We start from the raw sequence: 22,444 nt of genomic DNA, 5'->3' as shown, positions 1-22,444 counted from the left end.
GGATGATATTGTGATCAGATACATTTATAATTCACACAGTGACTGTGAAGTGGTGGAACATTGTGATGAGAAGGTTTCTGGTCAGATGTATTTAAGTGTGACTCAGTGTGTGCGCTGTGATGTCAGAGGGTTATAGAGAAGTGTGGGTGGATGGAGAATAAAGTTTGGAGTTCCTTGCTGAACACGCCCCCTCTGACTCCTGTTCATTGGCTCTACATTATCCAGAGAGTGACTTGGCTTTATTTGCTCTGTTTCTGAATTCACCAGAGCTGTGATTGGACGAGAGTCGCTTTCAGTGCTACTTCCGTGTTTCTCGTGCCCAGTTTGACGACCTGTTGACCGGCGCTCACATCTCCTCCCAACTACAGGTGCTCTATTCCAGCAGAACGGCCTGTCCATCTGTCTCAGGTTTGTGTTTTTTTTTCTCTTCCCATTATTTTGAATACGTCACGGTTGTGACATGGCGCCCAACTCTTTTCTTATGACTCATGATTATAATATAATGTTTCAGGCTTATTTACCATAAACAATACTTGGTAAATGTCTTTAGGATAGTAAAAAAAATGTCATTTAATTTTCAAGATGGCAGCCGTCACTTCTGTGACTGTCTGATATGGGTGATCCCAGTGTCAAATTAGTCATTTTTTCATGGAAAATGTGCAGAATTCAAATTTTGAACTTGGAAATAGGTCAGAAGCTTCCTTCTACAACACAACTGTTGACCACTGGTGTCCTGTGACCACTGTTTATTTCAAGATGGCAGCCATATGGCCAAAATCAAAATTATAATTTCAGGAAAAAGAACTATTAACTATCTTACTGTAATTAAATTGTTGATCCAATAAACTCATATCTGTAAACAACTGAACCATTTGATGAATGGAAACGTAACAGAGTGGATGTTGAAACACAGCACACTGGTAACACCACTGATAGCGCTAGCTAAATACACTCTTCTTAACGCTGCCAAATGTTCTGTTTTTAATGTGCTGGTTGTGGTGATAGTTGAGTGGTAGTATAGTCTAATGTTAGCCACACATCTACTTAATAGTTTACATATTTAGATGTAGTTATATAGCCACACCTGAATGGATAGGATGTGCCAGCGCGGGAGAGCTGAGCCAAGGGTAACAAGGCTTTATATGAGTTTCATATAGTTAGCCAGATGGTGTACAGATTTCACAGGAATGAAATGGTACTGGATGAACGATCGAGCTAGGTGTAGGGCAATTTTCTTATCCAATCCTAGTTGTATCCCATACTTGTATGTGTTTCCTTGTAGTAAAGGTGGTAAAAGGATAACCCCTCGGCCTTAATCCCTCCAACCAAGACTACCCTAGAACAGCATGTCAAGAGAGCAGTATATCAAAGAAGTCACGTGTGGGGTCAACACCAGAACTACCATCACCGTGCAAATGGGGCTGGTCAAAGACATCTGAGGGGGACCATGAACCCTTCTGGACATGCCTGCCAGATGCAGGCCAATCCAGTTATGAACTGGTCTCTTGCAAATGCAATACAGGTTGTGTTGGGCATTGCAAGTGCAAAAAAGCTCAGAGTGTTACGGCTGGTTCCTCATGGCCTCTCAGCCTGTCCTTCCTCCTCTCTCCTAACACACCTGACTCTCATCACCAATCAGGTAGGAGAGGGAGGAGGAGCTTATAAAGGGCTGAGAGGACCAGAAGGAGTGAGGCACAACAACTGACCATCAGCAGACATGTGGGGAGAGTTCTTCAGCTCCCCGTTTTTTTTTTATTGTTTTATCTCACCATCACCACATTATCCATGAGTTCCACACATGCTCTGGTCGGAGTGTGTGCTGCTGTGAACGTCAGCTCTGTACGTAGCGTGATTTTCTGTCTCGTAAACTCCTTTCCTCTCTCCCTCTGAGCTCTGCTGAGCATGGATGATCTCTCATCCAAAGGTGTGCTGCTACCTCCTACATGTCACCTATTATTTTGCTATCTGGCTCACAGGCTGGGGGTATTTTACTAGTAATCCTCGTGAAAAAATGAAAATGATGAGATATCTCGTCAATGGCACTGAGTGAGTTAAAGATCATATAGTTTATATATAAATATATTTTAAGGATATATAGTTTATATATAAGTATAGTTTAAAGGTTATATATAAATATATAAATGTTATGAACCTCAACTCAAACACATTAACGACGTCAATGTGACAGAAGTTTGTCAGAAGTAGGCAAAATAAGTATTGATCACAGTAAATATAAATCAAATAATGTGTAAATGTAAATAAATAAATAAACATACCTTGAGTGTAGAGTATGTGTAGGGATAGTGATACGCAAAGTAACACACGTCGTCTTTATGACTGAAGGAGGCGCTGAACGTCAGAGTAAAATAAGACTTCCCTTTAACTCCTCCTGTAGATAAGGAGCTACGAGCAAAATGATTCCTATAAGAGGAGGAGGAACATTCAGACAATCAGAACGTGTCACATGATCAGCTCTAACCTACTGATAGAGGTGTGTATGTTTTATAACTAATGTATAATGGACCTACTTATAGTAACAGATGTCACTTCCTGTTCTGACCCAACATGGACGACCTCTGATAGCCTCCTGGACAGAATACATCAGCACCTGCATTCCTACGCACGCACACACACACATTTCAGTGATAATCAGTCTCCAGTGATATGTCATAGTAACACAGCTAATATTATAAGAGAGTAAAGTAGAGTAGAGAATAGAGTAGAGTATTGCTGGCATCCTACCATAGTTGGACTGGCTGTTGGATTTCTCACAATTGATGATGTTGAAGCGGTACAGGGTCCCTACCCTCATGTTGCTGACCTCAAAGTAGAACCACTGGTGGTAGTGGTTAGTGTTGATGTCTGAGTTCAGGATCAGGTCATATTCATGTCTACAAACATATAATAATCATATAATAAACATTGGATGAACTAACACTATGATATTATAAACATTATTAACACTAACTTTCTAACTTGAACAGCTTTCCTCAGGTTTCCAGACTCAAACTGAGAATTAAACCTCAGAGACTCTCCGTTGTTTTCTATTACAGGACATCTGGAGAACATAAATACAGTACATTCATACTGATTCAATAACACTATTAGTTCAAACTTCATCACATCAATGTAACATGAACTCACGTTGGAACGTCCAGGTCATAAACTACTTTATCCACTATGTCGTTAGGATGAATTAACCTCTCAATGTCCTGGAATATCTTTGACCTGCAACACATTAAAGGGTTAATAATGACACACATTAACACATGGAACATTACTCATTTGTTTAAATAAACATTTAGAACTAAAACTATGTTAAGGACAGATACATGTACTGTATATAATAGTATAAACACTGTCTGAAGTTAAATCAAACGAAACCTCTCCTGTTTCAGGTCAGTTAGGATTACAATCAATAAATCAATCAATCAATTACATTTTACTTCATAATTGCAATCGCATGTGTTGTATTCAGTTGCAAAACCTGCTGTGTAAATAGTTTGTTTGCTATCGTGGTCAAAACATTGATCTGAAGCTCAATGCTGTCCTGTAAATACTTTTCTCATCAGTTAAAAAATAGAACAATTTTTGATCAACCCATATCATTTGCATGCTTAAAATAACATTCCGGCTAAAGCCCCGCTCATTTCAAGACAACCCAACCCACTTTCGGTTTAAACCCTGCCTACTTTCGGGTTAGGCCCGCCCACTCTGAGTACAGATACAGATAACACTGTAGTCGCTCATCATTACCTTTGAACTGCATGACTTGGGTCAAACGTTTTGTGTTTCCTTCCACAAGCTCTTTACATTTTCCCATGATTTCAAACAAGGAAGCAGTGTTTGAGGTGTGGCTTTAAAATACATCCCCAGGTGTCATCATCTGGGGTTCCCCACATTGTTTAAAGACGTAGTACTTTTTGTGTCTGTAAACTTTTGACCTCGAAGGAATTATATAAGTAATTATCTCTCTTATTATTGTGGCATTTAGCAAAATGAAATACTGTTGGTAATCCTAACTGACCTGAAACAGGAGAGATTTCATCTGATTTAACTTCAGACAGTGAGATGTGTTGTCTTTTTGCAGTTCATGTACACTACTGTTTTCTACTGATATTAAACAGATAAATGTAAAACATTGTAGATGTATAGATAACAAATTTGTATAAAACAATTAGGTGTGTATATAACAGATAGATGTATATATAACTGATAGATGTACAGTGGTGTGAAAAAGTGTTTGCCCCCTTCCTGATCTCTTACTTTTTTGCATGTTTTCCACACTTGAATGTTTCAGATCATCAAATAAATTTAAACATTAATCAAAAATTCAATTCAACTTTATTTATATAGCGCAGAATACAACAAAGTCATCGCAAAGCACTTTACATAAAATTCCTATGTAAGAAAAAAAGAACCCAACAAGATCCACATGTATAAGCATTTAACGAGAGTGGGAAGAAAAAACTCCCTTATTTAGTTTTTAGTTCAGAGGTGGCAGCCATCTGCGTCGACTGGTTAGTGAACAGAAGGATGAACAGAATAGGACAGAGAGATAGACCATCAGTGTGTTCCAGACTAGTTGAGCTGTGAACCATTGATCAGGAACCACCAGCTCCAGCATCAAAACACCTGAAACAGGACAGAGAACCCTCAGAGGGAGAGGAGAAGACACAGACTGCAGAACAACATGATACACTCGTTCCTAGTGGTTAATATTAATATTAAACGTGTTCAACCATGCTCTGAAATGCTTCCACTACCTATCTGTAGAGATCTCAGCAATCACTACAGAGAGGACCATGTCCACCTTAAATTATCGCAATTATACGGTGTACGCTTTAGTAATTAAGTAGGTTTTGAATGCAATCGTCTGAGAGAACCACAGCTGAACATCTGGCCTGGCATCATAGTTCATTAGTTCTGGTTCCTCATTGCTGATTCTGATGAAGTCCTCCTCTTTGGTGTGAAATTGTGTATGCGTTGCGAGTGTACGCTCTCTACTCCGCTTGGCGCGTTCTTCCCCGCCCCAGGTCCGATAAGCGTACCCCACATCCTTCACTATGCTCGATGAGCTTAGTAAATTGTTGTCAATAACTGCATTGATTTACAATAATTACACAGTACACCATCATATGCTACAAATGTATTATTAGTTAATAATGCACACGTTATTGGTTTAGATATGCTGATAATAATGTCAATATCCAAAATGATTATTTAAACATCTTACCGTTCAAAAGTGCATCCCAAACTGTCTAATCCCCTCAAGCTTCATTGGCTGCAATAATCAACTGCTCACTTCCGGGAACGATTGAGGCTCCATGAACCACCATTGCTGAAAAAAAAAAAAACTCTCTCTAAACGGCTTTGGGCTGTTGTTTCATCGTCAACATTAATGATAAAGTCACTTACTATGATAGCTTTATCATAAACTATAACCAATAAAGTGGGTTTTTCTATCTTGTTTTTGGGATTACAAATTTCAAGTGAGAGGCTTTCAAATGAATTTTGGTTAAGTTTGGTTTTTGGGTAACTGATAAGCTTGAGTGGAAAACTGATTTGATACAGGCTATGTCAATTCCAATAGCCTTCTGTCCTGGGTCTCTCTGCTGTAATCCAATGAATGGCCTAGTTTCCACTTCCAAGCCGGGTCTCCAACTTCTCCCAGTTGTTATCCATAACGCGTAGACGATCCAAAAGCAGCTCTTGCTTGCTTTTGATATCGATCAACACATGAGTCTGAGTGTTCAGAGCCCTGCTACATCCTTCAGAAATCACTGGCAGCTTTTCCAAAAGCCAGCGTAGTACGGACTTTTCCATAGATGAGGAAGCCACCAGCTCCGATCAGCAGCATGCCTACTATCATTATTCCAATCATGTAGATGTCCTCCACGTCTTCCACGGAAAGGATGGACAGACACACAACTCGCCACTTGTTCCAAGGGTCGAGGGTGTATCGAGCCGCAAACGTCCCGCTTGGACATGCGGGGTCACCACCCCTGGTTCTTTGCGTCGAAAAAATCTGATCGATAGCACTGAGAGACCAACTAATTAATTCCATTATTCCAGTTTTGGATGAGTTGCAGAGAGAGGCTCTTGTTAGTTTCACAAGACCTGACAAAGCAGCAGCTGGGAGAGAGATAAGACAGAAGGGAGGGAGAAACAGAGAGTGCGACTGTCCTCGTCGAGAGAAGCAAGAAGAAAAAAAAAAAAAAAAGAAAAAAAATATTTTTATGTTTAACTCCTCTATAGTGAGCTTTAGTTTGTATTACATGTTGTTCTGTACAGCTCAGCACAGTGTTTATGGGTATAACTGCTCTATATTTTGAATAAAGGACTTATCGATGGAAGTGTTTGTTATTACTGCAGGTTTATTCTCAGCTAGTCATGAACGTGTGGAGTTGTGAATCACAGACTGTAAATTTAATTTTAGCATTTGTGCTCCATCTAAATTAGGGTGGACACTGTCTTTTTTGAATAGATCAGCACATTTCCAAAAGAGGTCAAAGTTATCAATAAATGTGAAATTATGGAGTTTGCAGCAGGATTATAAGAAGTTGTGGTGCTGTAAAAGGCGACTAAATTGTTCTATACCCCTATTTATTGTATGGAGAGGACCAGAAATTAGTATTTATTTCCCACTTGCCTTTAAAACATTAAAGAGAAGGTTAAACTCTTTCATGGTCCGTATCGATTCACGTCGGGTGATATCGTTCATTCCTACATGTAACACTATTTTAGTGACAGTTGTTGGAAGCGTGGCAAACATTTGATTAAATTTGTTTAAGATAGTTTGAACTGTAACATCTGGAATACAGTGTGTGATGGCATTAAATAATCTAATGTTCCTTGTTATTTTATCACCGATAATGAGTGTAGTTTGCGGAAAGAGAGTGTCCAGAGAGTGGATCACAGCAGGCTGTGGTGGAGTTTCCGTCCTCGGAGTTGACTGGTGTTGGGGCGTCTGTGTGGGAACGTCTGGTGGTGCTGAAGTTGCAGAAAGCAGTGGGAAAGTCTCTGTTATCGGCTCCGGTTGGCGTTGAAGAGGCTCTGCTTCTAATGGTGCGGAGGTCGCTGATTTCTGCAGGGGATCCTCCGTCATCAGCTGGCATTGAAACGGTGCTGCAGTAGGCAGATTGGAACGGTGCTTGTTGATGGCTGTGTACATGGCGTTAGCATGTCTCTGGACTGCAGCTTTGAGGAGTTTTCAACGGGCTTCGGAGGTTGTTTTTGACCGGTGGGAATGTAATCTAAGCGGTGGTAAAGGCGTTTTCCTGGTGGTTGTTTCGGTCGGCTTAATTGGACTGAGTTTGTCTTTGCTTTCAAATGAGAGCTTCTAAACGATTGTGGAGAGTAAGCGGAGGAGGTTCCGTGTTATTCTGTCATCCACGTCCACGGACAACAACTTCAGCCACGATGGCAAGTGTGGTGTGGAATAGGACAGTCCTGGGCCAGGATTCTCCCAGGGAACTGTGTCATTATCACATGGAATATTATGGAGGAAGGATGACAGCGCTATTGGCTGTTGTATGACCGTGTCCGTATACTATTTTTTAGCTCGTTAGAAAGTAGTTTGGTAATTTATTTGTTGGCGTTTAGCAGAAAAATGTCTTTCTCTGATGGCAAGTGAGGAGCAGCGTCTCCACCGTCTGTAGATGCGGCCATCTTGAAAGGTTGTACCGGGTTGTAGCCCATCCCCCACAATTAAACACAAATTTCAGTTTTTAAATGAAGGGTTTAATCAATGAGGAAGAAAAAACTCCAAAGCTACATAACCCCGTGTGTAAAAAATGTTTGTCCTCTTCCTGATTTCTTACTTTTTTGCATGTTTTCCACACTTAAATGTTTCAGATCATCAAACAAATGTAAACATTAATCAAATATAACACAAGTAAACACATAATGGTGGGTTTCATTAATGAGGAAGAAAAAAATCCAAAGCTACATAGCCCTGTATGAAAAAGTGTTTACCCCCTAAACATAATAGCTGGTGGGACCCCCCATAGCGCCAACTACTGCAATCAAGTGTTTATGATAAGGTCTATAACAACGCTGTGGAGGAATTATGACCCACTCATCTTTGTAGAATTATTGTAAATCAGACACATTGGAGGGTTTTCCAGCATGAACCTCCTTTTTAAGATCATGACACAGCATCTCAATATGATTGAGGTCAGGACTTTGACTAGACCACTCCAACGTCTTCATTTAGTTTTTCACATGACGGACTCCCAGACTATGAGAAATAAGATTCTCTGATCAGACCAAGATTGAACTTTTTGGCGTTAATTCTAAGCGGTATGTGTGGAGAAAACCAGTCACTGCTCATCACCTGCCCAATACAATCCCAACAGTGAAACATGGTGGTGGTAGCATCATGCTATGGGGGTGTTTTTCAGCTGCAGGGACAGGACGACTGGTTGCAATTGAAGGAAAGATGAATGTGACCAAGTACAGAGATATCCTGGAAGAAAACCTCTTCCAGAGTTCTCAGGACCTCAGACTGGGCTGAAGGTTCACCTTCCAACAAGACAATGACCCTAAGCACACAGCTACAATAACAAAGGAGTGGCTTCAGAACAACTCTGTGACCATTGTTGACTGGTCCAACCAGAGCCCTGACCTAAACCCTACTAGAGACCTGAAAATGTCTGTCCACCAACGTTCACCATCCAACCTGACAGAACTGGAGAAGATCTACAAAGTAGAATGTCAGATGATCCCCAAATCCAGGTGTGGAAAACTTGTTGCATCGTTCCCAAGAAGACTCATGTCTGTACGAGCTCAGAAGATGTTTCTACTCAATACTGAGCAAAAGGTCTGAATATTTATGACCATGTGATGTTTGACTTTTTCTTTTTAATACATTTACAAACATTTCTACATTTCTGTGTTTTTCTGTCCAGATGTGGTGCTGAGTGTGCATTAATGAGAAATAAAATCAACTTTTAGATTTTAACAAATGGCTGCAATAAAACAAAGAGTGAAACATTTAAAGGGGTCTGAATATTTTCTGTACCCTCTGTACAAGATATAGATGTATATAGAACAGATAGATGTATATAGAACAGATAGATGAATATAGAACATATAGATGAATATAGAACATATAGATGAATATAGAACATATAGATGAATATAGAACATATAGATGTATATAGAACATATAGATGTATATAGAACATATAGATGTATATAGAACAGATAGATGTATATAGAACATATAGATGTATATAGAACATATAGATGTATATAGAACATATAGATGTATATAGAACAGATAAATGAATATTAAATATATAGATGTATATAGAACATATAGATGTATATAGAACATATAGATGTATATAGAACATATAGATGTATATAGAACAGATAGATGTATATAGAACAGATAAATGAATATTAAATATATAGATGTATATAGAACATATAGATGTATATAGAACATATAGATGTATATAGAACATATAGATGTATATAGAACATATAGATGAATATAGAACATATAGATGTATATAGAACATATAGATGTATATAAAACATATAGATGTATATAGAACATATAGATGAATATAGAACATATAGATGAATATAGAACATATAGATGTATATAGAACATATAGATGTATATAAAACATATACATGTATATAGAACATATAGATGAATATAGAACATATAGATGAATATAGAACATATAGATGTATATAGAACAGATAGATGTATATAGAACAGATAAATGAATATTAAATATATAGATGTATATAGAACATATAGATGTATATAGAACATATAGATGTATATAGAACATATAGATGTATATAGAACAGATAAATGAATATTAAATATATAGATGTATATAGAACATATAAATGTATATAGAACATAAAGATGTATATAGAACATATAGATGTATATAGAACATATAGATGTATATAGATGTATATAGAACATATAGATGTATATAGATGTATATAGAACATATAGATGTATATAGAACATATAGATGTGTATAGAACATATAGATGAATATAGAACAAATAGATGAATATAGAACATATAGATGTATATAGAACATAGATGTATATAAAACATATAGATGTATATAGAACATATATATGTATATAGAACATATAGATGTATATAGAACATATAGATGTATATAGATGTATATAGAACATATAGATGTATATAGATGTATATAGATGTATATAGAACATATAGATGTATATAGAACATATAGATGTATATAGAACATATAGATGTATATAGAACATATAGATGTATATAGAACATATAGATGTATATAGATGTATATAGAACATATAGATGAATATAGAACATATAGATGTATATAGAACATATAGATGTATATAGAACATATAGATGTATATAGAACATATAGATGTATATAGATGTATATAGAACATATAGATGAATATAGAACATATAAATGTATATAGAACATATAGATGTATAGACGAATATAGAACATATAGATGTATATAGAACATATAGATGTATAGATGAATATAGAAAATATAGATGTATATAGAACATATAGATGTATATAGAACATATAGATGAATATAGAACATATAGATGAATATAGAACATATAGATGTATATAGAACATATAGATGTATATAGAACATATAGATGTATATAGAACAGATAGATGTATATAAAACAGATAGATGTATATAGATGTATAGATGAATATAGAACATATAGATGAATATAGAACATATAGATGAATATAGAACATATAGATGTATATAGAACATATAGATGAATATAGAACATATAGATGTATATAGAACATATAGATGTATATAGAACATATAGATGTATATAGATGTATATAGAACAGATAGATGTATATAGAACAGATAGATGTATATAGAACATATAGATGTATATAGAATAGATAGATGTATATAGAACAGATAGATGTATATAGAACAGATAGATGTATATAGAACAGATAGATGAATATAGAACATATAGATGTATATAGAACATATAGATGTATATAGAACATATAGATGTATATAGAACATATAGATGTATATAGAACAGATAGATGTATATAGAACATATAGATGTATATAGAACATATAGATGTATATAGAACAGATAGATGTATATAGAACATATAGATGTATATAGATGTATAGATGAATATAGAACATATAGATGTATATAGAACATATAGATGTATATAGAACATATAGATGTATATAGAACATATAGATGTATATAGAACATATAGATGTATATAGATGTATATAGAACATATAGATGTATATAGAACAGATAGATGTATATAGAACAGATAGATGTATATAGAACATATAGATGAATATAGAACATATAGATGAATATAGAACATATAGATGTATAGATGTATATAGAACATATAGATGTATATAGAACATATAGATGTATATAGAACATATAGATGTATATAGAACATATAGATGAATATAGAACATATAGATGAATATAGAACATATAGATGTATATAGAACATATAGATGTATATAGATGTATATAGAACATATAGATGTATATAGAACATATAGATGAATATAGAACATATAGATGAATATAGAACATATAGATGTATATAGAACATAAAGATGTATATAGAACATATAGATGTATATAGAACATATAGATGTATATAGAACATATAGATGAATATAGAACATATAGATGAATATAGAACATATAGATGTATATAGAACATATAGATGTATATCGAACATATAGATGTATATAGAACATATAGATGAATATAGAACATATAGATGTATATAGAACATATAGATGTATATAGATGTATATAGAACATATAGATGAATATAGAACATATAGATGAATATAGAACATATAGATGAATATAGAACATATAGATGTATATAGAACATATAGATGTATATAGAACATATAGATGAATATAGAACATATAGATGTATAGATGAATATAGAACATATAGATGAATATAGAACATATAAATGTATATAGAACATATAGATGTATATAGAACAGATAGATGTATATAGAACATATAGATGTATAGATGAATATAGAACATATAGATGAATATAGAACATATAGATGTATATAGAACATATAGATGTATATAGAACATATAGATGAATATAGAACATATAGATGTATATAGAACATATAGATGTATATAGAACATATAGATGAATATAGAACATATAGATGTATATAGAACATATAGATGTATATAGAACATATAGATGTATATAGATGTATATAGAACATATAGATGTATATAGAACATATAGATGTATATAGAACAGATAGATGTATATAGAACATATAGATGTATAGATGAATATAAAACATATAGATGTATATAGAACATATAGATGAATATAGAACATATAGATGTATATAGAACATATAGATGTATATATAACATATAGATGTATATAGAACAGATAGATGTATATAGAACATATAGATGAATATAGAACATATAGATGTATATAGAACATATAGATGTATATAGAACATATAGATGTATATATAACATATAGATGTATATATAACATATAGATGTATATAGAACAGATAGATGTATATAGAACAGATAGATGTATATAGAACAGATAGATGTATATTAAACATATAGATGTATATAGAACAGATAGATGTATATAGAACATATAGATGTATATAGAACAGATAGATGTATATAGAACAGATAGATGTATATAGAACAGATAGATGTATATTAAACAGATAGATGTATATAGAACAGATAGATGTATATAGAACATATAGATGTATATAGAACATATAGATGTATATAGAACAGATAGATGTATATAGAACATATAGATGTATATAGAACATATAGATGTATATATAACAGATAGATGTATATAGATGTATATAGAACATATAGATGAATATAGAACATAGGTATAGAACGATAGATGTAATAGAACAATAGATGTATATAGAACAGATAGATGTATTATAGAACAGATAGATGTATATAGAACATATAGATAGTATATAGACCAATATAGATGTATATAGAACAGATAGATGTATATAGAAACATATAGATGAATAGAGAACATATAGATGTATATAGAACATATAATGTATATAGAACATATAGATGTATATAGAACAGATAGATGTATATAGAACATATAGATGTATATAGAACATATAGATGTATATAGAACATATAGATGTATATAGAACATATAGATGTATATAGAACATATAGATGTATATAGAACATATAGATGAATATAGAACATATAGATGTATATAGAACAGATAGATGTATATAGAACAGATAGATGTATATAGATGTATATAGAACATATAGATGAATATAGAACATATAGATGTATATAGAACATATAGATGAATATAGAACAGATAGATGTATATAGAACAGATAGATGTATATAGAACAGAGATGTATATAGAACATATAGATGAATATAGAACATATAGATGTATATAGAACAGATAGATGTATATAGAACATATAGATGTATATAGAACATATAGATGTATATAGAACAGATAGATGTATATAGAACATATAGATGTATATAGAACATATAGATGTATATAGAACATATAGATGTATATAGAACAGATAGATGTATATAGAACAGATAGATGTATATAGAACAGATAGATGTATATAGAACAGATAGATGTATATAAAGTGTGTTACCTCTGAACTCCGTAGACTCGTTCTAGTAGAGGTTCTCTGAAGGTGGGGGCTACGTGTCCAAAGTAGTCTGGATAGGCCACCTCAGCGTACTGGGGGACAGACTTGGTTCCCTTCACCATCTCTACATACAGGTCTGGGTCGTGTAGAGGGAGGAGGAGGGCTGTGTCCGGGACCTCCAGGACCGCCCCCTCCCCAGGCTCGTCTTCAGCGCCCTCAGAACCACAGTCTGAACCCCAGGTGCTGGCTCCGCCCCCTCCTCTACGAGCACAGATCTCTCCCAGGATGTGTCGGATGGAAGCTCCACCCTCCTCCAGGGACACCCGTCCTAGGTCCTGGTCCAGACCCTCAGAGGACCCCTGGTTCTGGTCCTCAGTGAGGTGGATAGAATCCAGATCCAGAGCCGTTAGAGGAGCAGGAGGAGGTGAGACGTGCTGTGGAGGCTGAGCCGTGGGGACGATGATGGGCCCAGCACAGGCTGATGATGATGATGAACTCTTTAGTCCTTCAAAGTTACAGCCCTGGAATAACAATAGTGAACAATGAAAACACACACTCTCTCTTTGATGAGTGGAGAACCCATGATGTTCTGAACCTGTAGAACATGAAGGTCTCCTGATAACTCCAGGAAGAACCGTTCATAGAACCTCAGCTCCTCAAACGATCCAGTCAGCTTCCTCTGGGGGTGGAGCTTATTCAGGTCTGTCTCTATGTCATCATTCTATACACACACACACAGATGAATGAAAGGTGTATTTATTATAGATGTGATCATAGATCATAAGTCTATGTCAGTAATTAACTGGTTCCTAATTGATCATCACTGATCATCTTGTTTAAAACTGTGCATATTTCATATCGTCCAATCAGAACTGGAGCAGACAATCTAATTATCAGAATATGATTTTAATTAAAGTCTGTCATAGAACTGTATTGAACTGATTGATGTTTCATTATTAAAATATTATTTACTTAATTACATGTTTGTGAACACAGAAGAAAAAAACTGGAGACAAATGATTAAATGTAATGATAATCTTTTATTTCAGCTCCAGCTGATTGACTGTGATATGAAATGTTTGATCTGATCTGTTTTCTTGTATAAACCTGTTATATTGATTATATTGATCTATCACAGCAGTTTTTAAATCAGATTATTGACTCTCACCGTGTTTCCATCATCTTTCTCATTTTCTTCATTCTCTGTGTCTGTGTCGGCCTCCGTCTCATCGTTATCATCACTTTCATCTACCACGTCGTCCACTGAGCAACACACAGGTCACATGTCACAGGTCACAGTTCACATGTCACAGGGTGACATGTCAGAGGTCACATGTCACATGTCAGAGGTCACATGTCACATGTCACATGTCAGAGTCACATGTCAGAGGTCACATGTCACATGTCAGAGGTCACAGGTCACATGTCCACATGTCAGAGTTCACATGTCAGAGTTCACATGTCAGAGGTCACATGTCAGAGGTCACATGTCAGAGGTCACATGTCAGAGGTCACATGTCAGAGGTCAACCATTCTTTGATAACATGTTAAAGCTTTAAATAGAATAGAATATAATATAATAGAATAGAAAATAATATAATAGAATAGCACATGCACCACCATCAACATTCAAACATCCAACCAAACAAACACAATCATCATAAATAAACATATACTGTATAAGGTTTGGGATAAAATATCATCAATATAATGATCAATAAAACTAAAGGAAATGTTCAACAAAGAATGATCAAATAAGGACTTAAATTAACGTTTTTAGTTAGTCTATTTACAAAAATAGTTTAATAGTTTATACATTTAGTTAGAGTTAAAGTAATGCGTTCAGTTTAGTTGTAATTAGTTTAGCTATAATTATTTTAGTGAGTAGTTATAGTTTAGTTATAGATTAGTTTAGTTATAGTTTAGTTATAATTAGTTTAGTTATAGTTTAGTTTAGTTATAGTTATAGTTTAGTTATAGTTTAGTTTAGTTATAGATTAGTTTAGTTATAGTTTAGTTATAATTCGTTTAGTTATAGTTTAGTTATAGTTTAGTTATAGTTTAGTTATAGTTTAGTTATAATTAGTTTAGTTATAGTGTAGTTATAGTTTAGTTTAGTTATAATTAGTTTAGTTATAATTAGTTTAGTTTTAACTAGTTTAGTTTTAACTAGTTTAGTTATAGTTTAGTTATAGTTTAGTTTAGTTATAGTTTAGTTTAGTTATAATTAGTTTAGTTATAATTAGTTTAGTTTTAACTAGTTTAGTTTTAACTAGTTTAGTTATAGTTTAGTTATAGTTTAGTTTAGTTATAATTAGTTTAGTTATAATTAGTTTAGTTATAGTTTAGTTTAGTTATAGTTTAGTTATAATTCGTTTAGTTATAGTTTGGTTATAGTTTAGTTTAGTTATAGTTTAGTTTAGTTATAGTTATAGATTAGTTATAATTAGTTTAGTTATAATTAGTTTAGTTATAGTTTAGTTATAGTTTAGTTATAGTTTAGTTATAGTTATAGATTAGTTATAGTTTAGTTTAGTTATAATTAGTTTAGTTATAATTAGTTTAGTTATAGTTTAGTTTAGTTATAGTTATAGTTATAGTTTAGTTTAGTTATAGTTTAGTTTAGTTATAGTTTAGTTATAATTAGTTTAGTTATAGTTTAGTTTAGTTATTAGTTTAGTTATAGTTATAGTTATAGTTAGTTTTTTTTTTTTAGTTATCGTTTAGTTATGTTTAGTTATAGTTTAGTTATAGTTTAGTTTAGTTATAATTAGTTTAGTTATAATTAGTTTAGTATAATTAGTTTAGTTATAATTAGTTTAGTTATATTAGTTTAGTTATAGTTTCGTTATAGTTTAGTTTAGTTAGTTATCGATTAGTTTAGTATAGTTTAGTTATAGTTATAATTAGTTTAGTTATAGTTTAGTTATAGTTAGTTATAGTTTTATAGTAGTTATAATTAGTTTAGTTATAATTAGTTTAGTTATAGTTTAGTTATAGTTTAGTTAAGTTATAGTTATAGTTTAGTTTAGTTATAATTAGTTTAGTTATAGTTTAGTTTAGTTATAGTTTAGTTTAGTTATAGTTTAGTTTAGTTATAATTAGTTTAGTTATAATTAGTTTAGTTATAGTTTAGTTTAGTTATAGTTTAGTTTAGTTATAGTTTAGTTTAGTTTTAGTTTAGTTTAGTTATAATTATATAATTGCTCCTCCATGAACCGCCACCTTAACGTGGTGGAGGGGTTTGAGTACCCGAATGATCCTGGGAGCTATGTTGTCGGGGGCTTAATGCCCCTGGTAGGGTCTCCCAAGGCAAACAGGTCCCAGGTGACGGGTCCGACTAAGAGCGGTTCAATAGCCATATATGTATAATAAAAAACAAAGGCAGTTCACGTCGCCCGGATTGGCGCTACCGGGGCCCCACCTTGGAGCCAGGCCCGGGGTTGGGGCTCGAGTGCGAGCGCCTGGTGGCCGGGGCTTTGCCCACGGGCCCCGGCCGGGCAGAGCCCGAAAGGACGACGTGGGCCCGCCCTCCCGTAGGCCCACCACCCGCAGGAGGGATCATATGAGGCCGGTGCAGTGTGGATCGGGCAGTCGTCCAGGGCGGGGGCCTTGGCGATCTGATCCCCGGCTACAGAAGCTAGCGTTAAGGACGTGGAATGTCACCTCTCTGGCGGGGAAGGAGCCTGAGCTTGTGTGCGAGGTGGAGAAGTTCGAACTAGATATAGTCGGTCCTCACCTCGACACATAACAAGGGCTCTGGAACCAGCCTTCTCGACAGGGGTTGGACTCTCTTCTACTCTGGAGTCGCCAATGGTGAGAGGCGCCGGGCCGGGGTGGCTATACTTCTTGCCCCCCGACTTAGTGCCTGTACGTTGGAGTTTACCCCGGTAGACGAGAGGGTAGCCTCCCTCCGCCTTCGGGTGGGGGGACGGATCATGACTGTTGTTTGTGCCTATGGGCCAAACTGCAGTTTCCATGGGAACTGTCTTCACTGCATCTTCCACGGTTGTGCCGTGTGGGGGAGGAAGAGGGGCTTTGCTCGGGCCCAGAAGCCGCGGCAGTCTCCTGTGGAGGCACCGGGCGCTGAACGCCAAACAGTGCTGACAAGAGGCCGGGGATTTGATCAGCATCAGGAGGCCTCGTGTCTGTACTTGTTGGATATTTTTCCACCACATGGACAAAGGAAAGTCATGGTGCATCCCAATCGCTCGGTGAGAAGAGCCTTGTCTTCCATCGCTGCGTGACGCAGGTGGTTTAGCTTGTGCTACCATGTGCCGGCTAGCACAGGTGCTAGCAGGGATGCAGGCCAACGTGCTCCGGGCGTCCAAGATGTCGGGGACAGCATTGACTTTTGAACAGCACTGGAGTTCCGTGGCTTGTATACCGTAGTATAGGAGCTGGAGCTGGGCCGAACACCGCGGTCTGGGACCAGGAGGGAGACCAATGTACGCTAGAGCCCAGAGGGTGTCGTGAGCTGTGGGTCTTAGAATGGCAGCTATCCAGCAGCGGGCCGCTGAAGACCAACAAGCACGCCGGAGTGGCAGCGTTGGAGGGAGCAGACAGCCGGAGCTGGAGCTCGAGCTTCAACGCCTTGCGGCAGCGAAAGACCGCACTCACCACGCGGAGCAAGATAAGAGCTGGTTAACGTTACCTTCTGACCTGGTGTGGTCTAAAGCTAAACATCAGCTCTGCCAGCGTTTGTTGGCAGGAAAAAGTTAATCCACCTGCGAACAGTTAAACTGGTCAAGCTCTAAAAACAACGAGGTAGCTGAGAGGAGAAGAGGTTTAAGAATGATGCGCACATAGTTCGTCTCCTCCACTTATAGGAGGTGGGAGGTTTTCCTATTGAACTGATGCGCTTCACCGGCCAATCAGGATTGGCAAAGTTAAATAGATATTCTGAGAAATGTAGCAGAGGCAACATCCCATAGTGAGACATCTCACGAAATATTATATAATAGAACCTGTATTATTCTGAGGACACAGAGATCAATCAAAATGTAAAAGGTTTAACACAAGTGTCCTTATATAAGCTAACTGGTTAGCAACCATGCTAGGGGCGCTAAATATGACAGCGTGTATGTGTGTGTCTGACCTCCAGGGGACAGGCTGTAGAGCTGAGCTACGGGTCCTGCAGCAGGAACATGAGGCAGTTGGTAGTTAAAGGATGATCTGATGGTTGGGAGAGGCAGACGGTTCTTAGGAAAACACTTCCTCATTATTAGACTGGACGTGTTCACCAGAGGATCCAGAGTACGCACTGGGAGACACTCCTACACGCACACACACACAATCAGAGCAGATGAGAGTACCGAGGAGGGAGATTCTAAATTTGGCAAAGACACTAAACAATTTCAGTTGGAATAATTATCTCACCCATAATCATGTTCATGACAACTGTAATGTATTCATGACTGTTATCCAAGACACAGTGTCTGCATTTACAAGAAAATTAAAGCTAAACCATTAAAAAAGAACACCTCCCTGGTTGAATGACACCATATGCACATTACTGTAAAAAAGATCATGCTCTTAAAATATCAATTAAAATGAAAGGGTGAATGACAGACATTTACTTCTCTTAGAAATAAAGTGCTAAAAGAAATTTGATTTGCAAATTTTTTTTTAATTGGCTTTAGAAAACAACAGTTAGTTTCTATCTGGAAAACATAAAATCAAAGCTGGATGCAGGCGGTGTCATTGGTGCTGTTTTCATCAATCTCAGAAAAACATTTGACACCATTAACCACCAAATATTGTTGACCAAACTGTCTAGTTTTAATTTCTCCCCAAGTACTCTGAATTGAATTGAATCATAGATACAGTATCTGCAAGATCACAGTGTGTGGATACAGAACATGAAGTCAACATCACGTAGCAACAATCTAGGGGTAAGGTCAGTGTTAGATCCACTGCTTTCCACTGACAAATGTGTATAAGTGGCTTGAGAAATCCCAACTATACTTGAATATATCCAAGACTGCGTGTATCTACTGTACTTCTCAAAAAGAGCAAATACTGACAGTGATCCCAGTGTTTCTATGCAAGGTAAAACAATTGAGATGATACAAGAGTTTAAATATCGAGGAATCACTCTCGACTCACTACTTCTTTTTAAACTACGGATAAACAAACACTGTGAATATAATTAAGTTTACACTGTCCAACTTTTATTAGAAACAATCTAACTCTTGATTCAGCAAAATTGTATTTTGATACTATGATCATGTCACACATGTCCTATTGCGTAACAAGTTGGGCGTCGGCCTGTGAGACGACACTAAAGCTGATTGTAACAGTTTATAAACAAGCTCTGAAAGTATTGGATAAAAAACCAAAAATGTATCATCACTGTCAGATATTATAAAACATTAAGCTGGAACAACACTGTTAAACACAGATCTTGATTTACTAAATCTTCCATGGCAAAGCACCTCCTCCGTTACACGAATTAGTGAAAAAAAACGTGAAACAGAGCTGGTTCTAGAGGTGACTGTGTCATTCCTTTTAGAAAGAGTGCATTCAGTCAAGACACGTTTTCTGTACGTGCTTCTCACACCTGGAATTCAAACCCAAACACAATACGTGAACTACCAACTCTGACATCTTTTACCAAACATCTAAAAGCTTGACTACTGGAAGAACAACACTGTTGTCACAACCATGCCTAAACTTGTATATTTGTTTAATGTTAGCCAACTGCCATTGCCGGTATTTAATTAATGTAATATGTACTGAGTATTTTCCACTTAAATAGCACTTTATTTACTGTGCAATTAGGCAATCTGCAATATAATTACACACCTAACACTTTAATCAGCTCTTCGATATTTAATTTTAGCATTTAAACATGAGTGAAATATGTATGTTTCATGATCCACTATACTGTTTCATTGTTCTTGTTTTCTTTTCTACCCTATTGTGTTTTCAAAGACACGTTTCCTCTGTAATTACTGCTGCTCATACTGGCCATGAAGACAAACTGTTTTACTTGTTATTACTGTTGTTTTATTATCTTATGTTGTTGACGTCATCCTGCCAAAAGGACTAAAGATGGAAATTAGCCATTGGCTATAATCTTTATCATATTAAATATTTACATGTATATGTTCATGAATTTGCATTGTCCCTGTTTTAAATAAAATAAACTCAAACTGAAACCCACAGTGAGAGCAGCTGAATGTGTGTTTCCTCCTCCTAACATCAGATCTCCAGACTTACAGTGGAGGTGTTGTAGAGGATCTTCATTCCATCAGCATCTAAAAAAGCTTTCCGTCCCAGTTTGATGTTGATAACGTTCCTGAGACAAACTAACAATCCTTTACGGATCAGCATGTGTCGATGTCTGGTGTCGTTACGATGCCAGTCCACGTATAAAGATAAGAGCACGAGAACAAAACCACCATCTACTGCACGCCGAGCATTGGTTTCTGTAGAGTGAACAAAACATTAGCAGTTACAGGGGACTAGTCACATCAAAAAGCTGCAGAGGACCAATCACGTCAAAGAGCTACAGGGAACCAATCAGATGAAGAAGGTACAGGGGACCAATCAGATCAAAGAGAATAAAATAATAAAATGGTTCCTACTCGACTTTAAAACAGATCCCAGAGCATCCAGGGCGACTCTGGGGAGGAGAAACAAAGAAATGTTACATGATGTCAATCATCAGAAGAAGCACATCACATCTTACATTGATTGACAGTCAAACATAGAATATGCTTGGAGCTAATGTTTAAAGCTAATGCTAATGATCAGTTACAGCCCCTCATTGGGCTCTACCACAACATTTAAAATAAAGATGATTAATCTAGAGCAGTGGTTCCTAAACTGTTCCACAGTCCCGTACCCCTTCAGCCATGTGCCCCCTACTGCTGCACACTTATGTCTGTGTACGCCTGGTAGTGCCCGTACCCCACTTTGGGAAGGATTATTGATCCTTTAATGACTCACTTTGGGAGGCTGCTGATCTTCTTACTGTATGGAGCCACAATCTTAAACAGAAGTTCCACTGCTCCGTTCTTTCCCAAAGAAACTGCATTTACAGCTTTGGACAAACATATCAAACACAGAATGGATCTAAAGAAGCTTTCCTCCAGCTGTTATTAGTCATGTGATTATTAGTAAATACTCACAGTTAGTGCAGTAGACCCTGAGGACCTGCAGACAGGGCAGCAGAACTTTGGGGTTCTGCAGGTTCTGCTTTATGAAGGTCATGGTCACGTTTAGAGCACCGCTCAGACGAGCCTTTACTCCAAACTTTCTGTCTGAACACAGAGGCAGCACAATGTTATATATACATCTGCTATAATAACAAATACACATTGTGAAGAAAACACCTCCATTAGATCAACAAAACATAACTGACAAAGAGCAATGAGCTCATCATTAAAATAAATCAATAAACATTAACGTTTCTCAAATCAAAATGATCTATAATATAACAATGGTACTAACACTAATACCTTTAGGACCGACTTTAGCCAGCAGAGCGTGGACCTGCAGCATCAGCTCCTCACTGGAAGGAAGTTCTTTAGTCGCGATGTTCAGCAGCTGGAATAACGTTCCTGTTCCTCCTTTAGACACAAACACCCCCATCCTACGACCCCGCCCTGAGGGACCCCACAAACCATTTCATTATATACACAATGTTTTTTTCTAATAATTTTTTACCTTGTCTGCA

The 22,444-nt window shown here is 36.1% G+C and overlaps 1 protein-coding gene across 1 annotated transcript in view; it reads right to left on the bottom strand.

Moving 5' to 3' along the window:
- agtpbp1 (ATP/GTP binding carboxypeptidase 1) overlaps positions 1-22,444 on the bottom strand; it is a 74,487-nt gene that overhangs the window by 33,038 nt on the left and 19,005 nt on the right. Inside the window, 14 exon segments of the mRNA XM_028456435.1 lie at positions 2,277-2,421; positions 2,529-2,616; positions 2,743-2,891; positions 2,969-3,058; positions 3,145-3,228; positions 13,762-14,279; positions 14,354-14,479; positions 14,927-15,021; positions 18,857-19,034; positions 20,983-21,191; positions 21,351-21,388; positions 21,715-21,808; positions 21,897-22,028; positions 22,227-22,373. Coding sequence (XP_028312236.1) covers positions 2,277-2,421; positions 2,529-2,616; positions 2,743-2,891; positions 2,969-3,058; positions 3,145-3,228; positions 13,762-14,279; positions 14,354-14,479; positions 14,927-15,021; positions 18,857-19,034; positions 20,983-21,191; positions 21,351-21,388; positions 21,715-21,808; positions 21,897-22,028; positions 22,227-22,373 — 2,093 coding nt within the window.

The sequence above is a fragment of the Gouania willdenowi genome, chromosome 9 (genome assembly GCF_900634775.1).
Source record: "Gouania willdenowi chromosome 9, fGouWil2.1, whole genome shotgun sequence".
Classification (NCBI taxonomy): domain Eukaryota; kingdom Metazoa; phylum Chordata; class Actinopteri; order Blenniiformes; family Gobiesocidae; genus Gouania; species Gouania willdenowi.
This window is presented reverse-complemented; position numbering and strand designations above follow the sequence as displayed.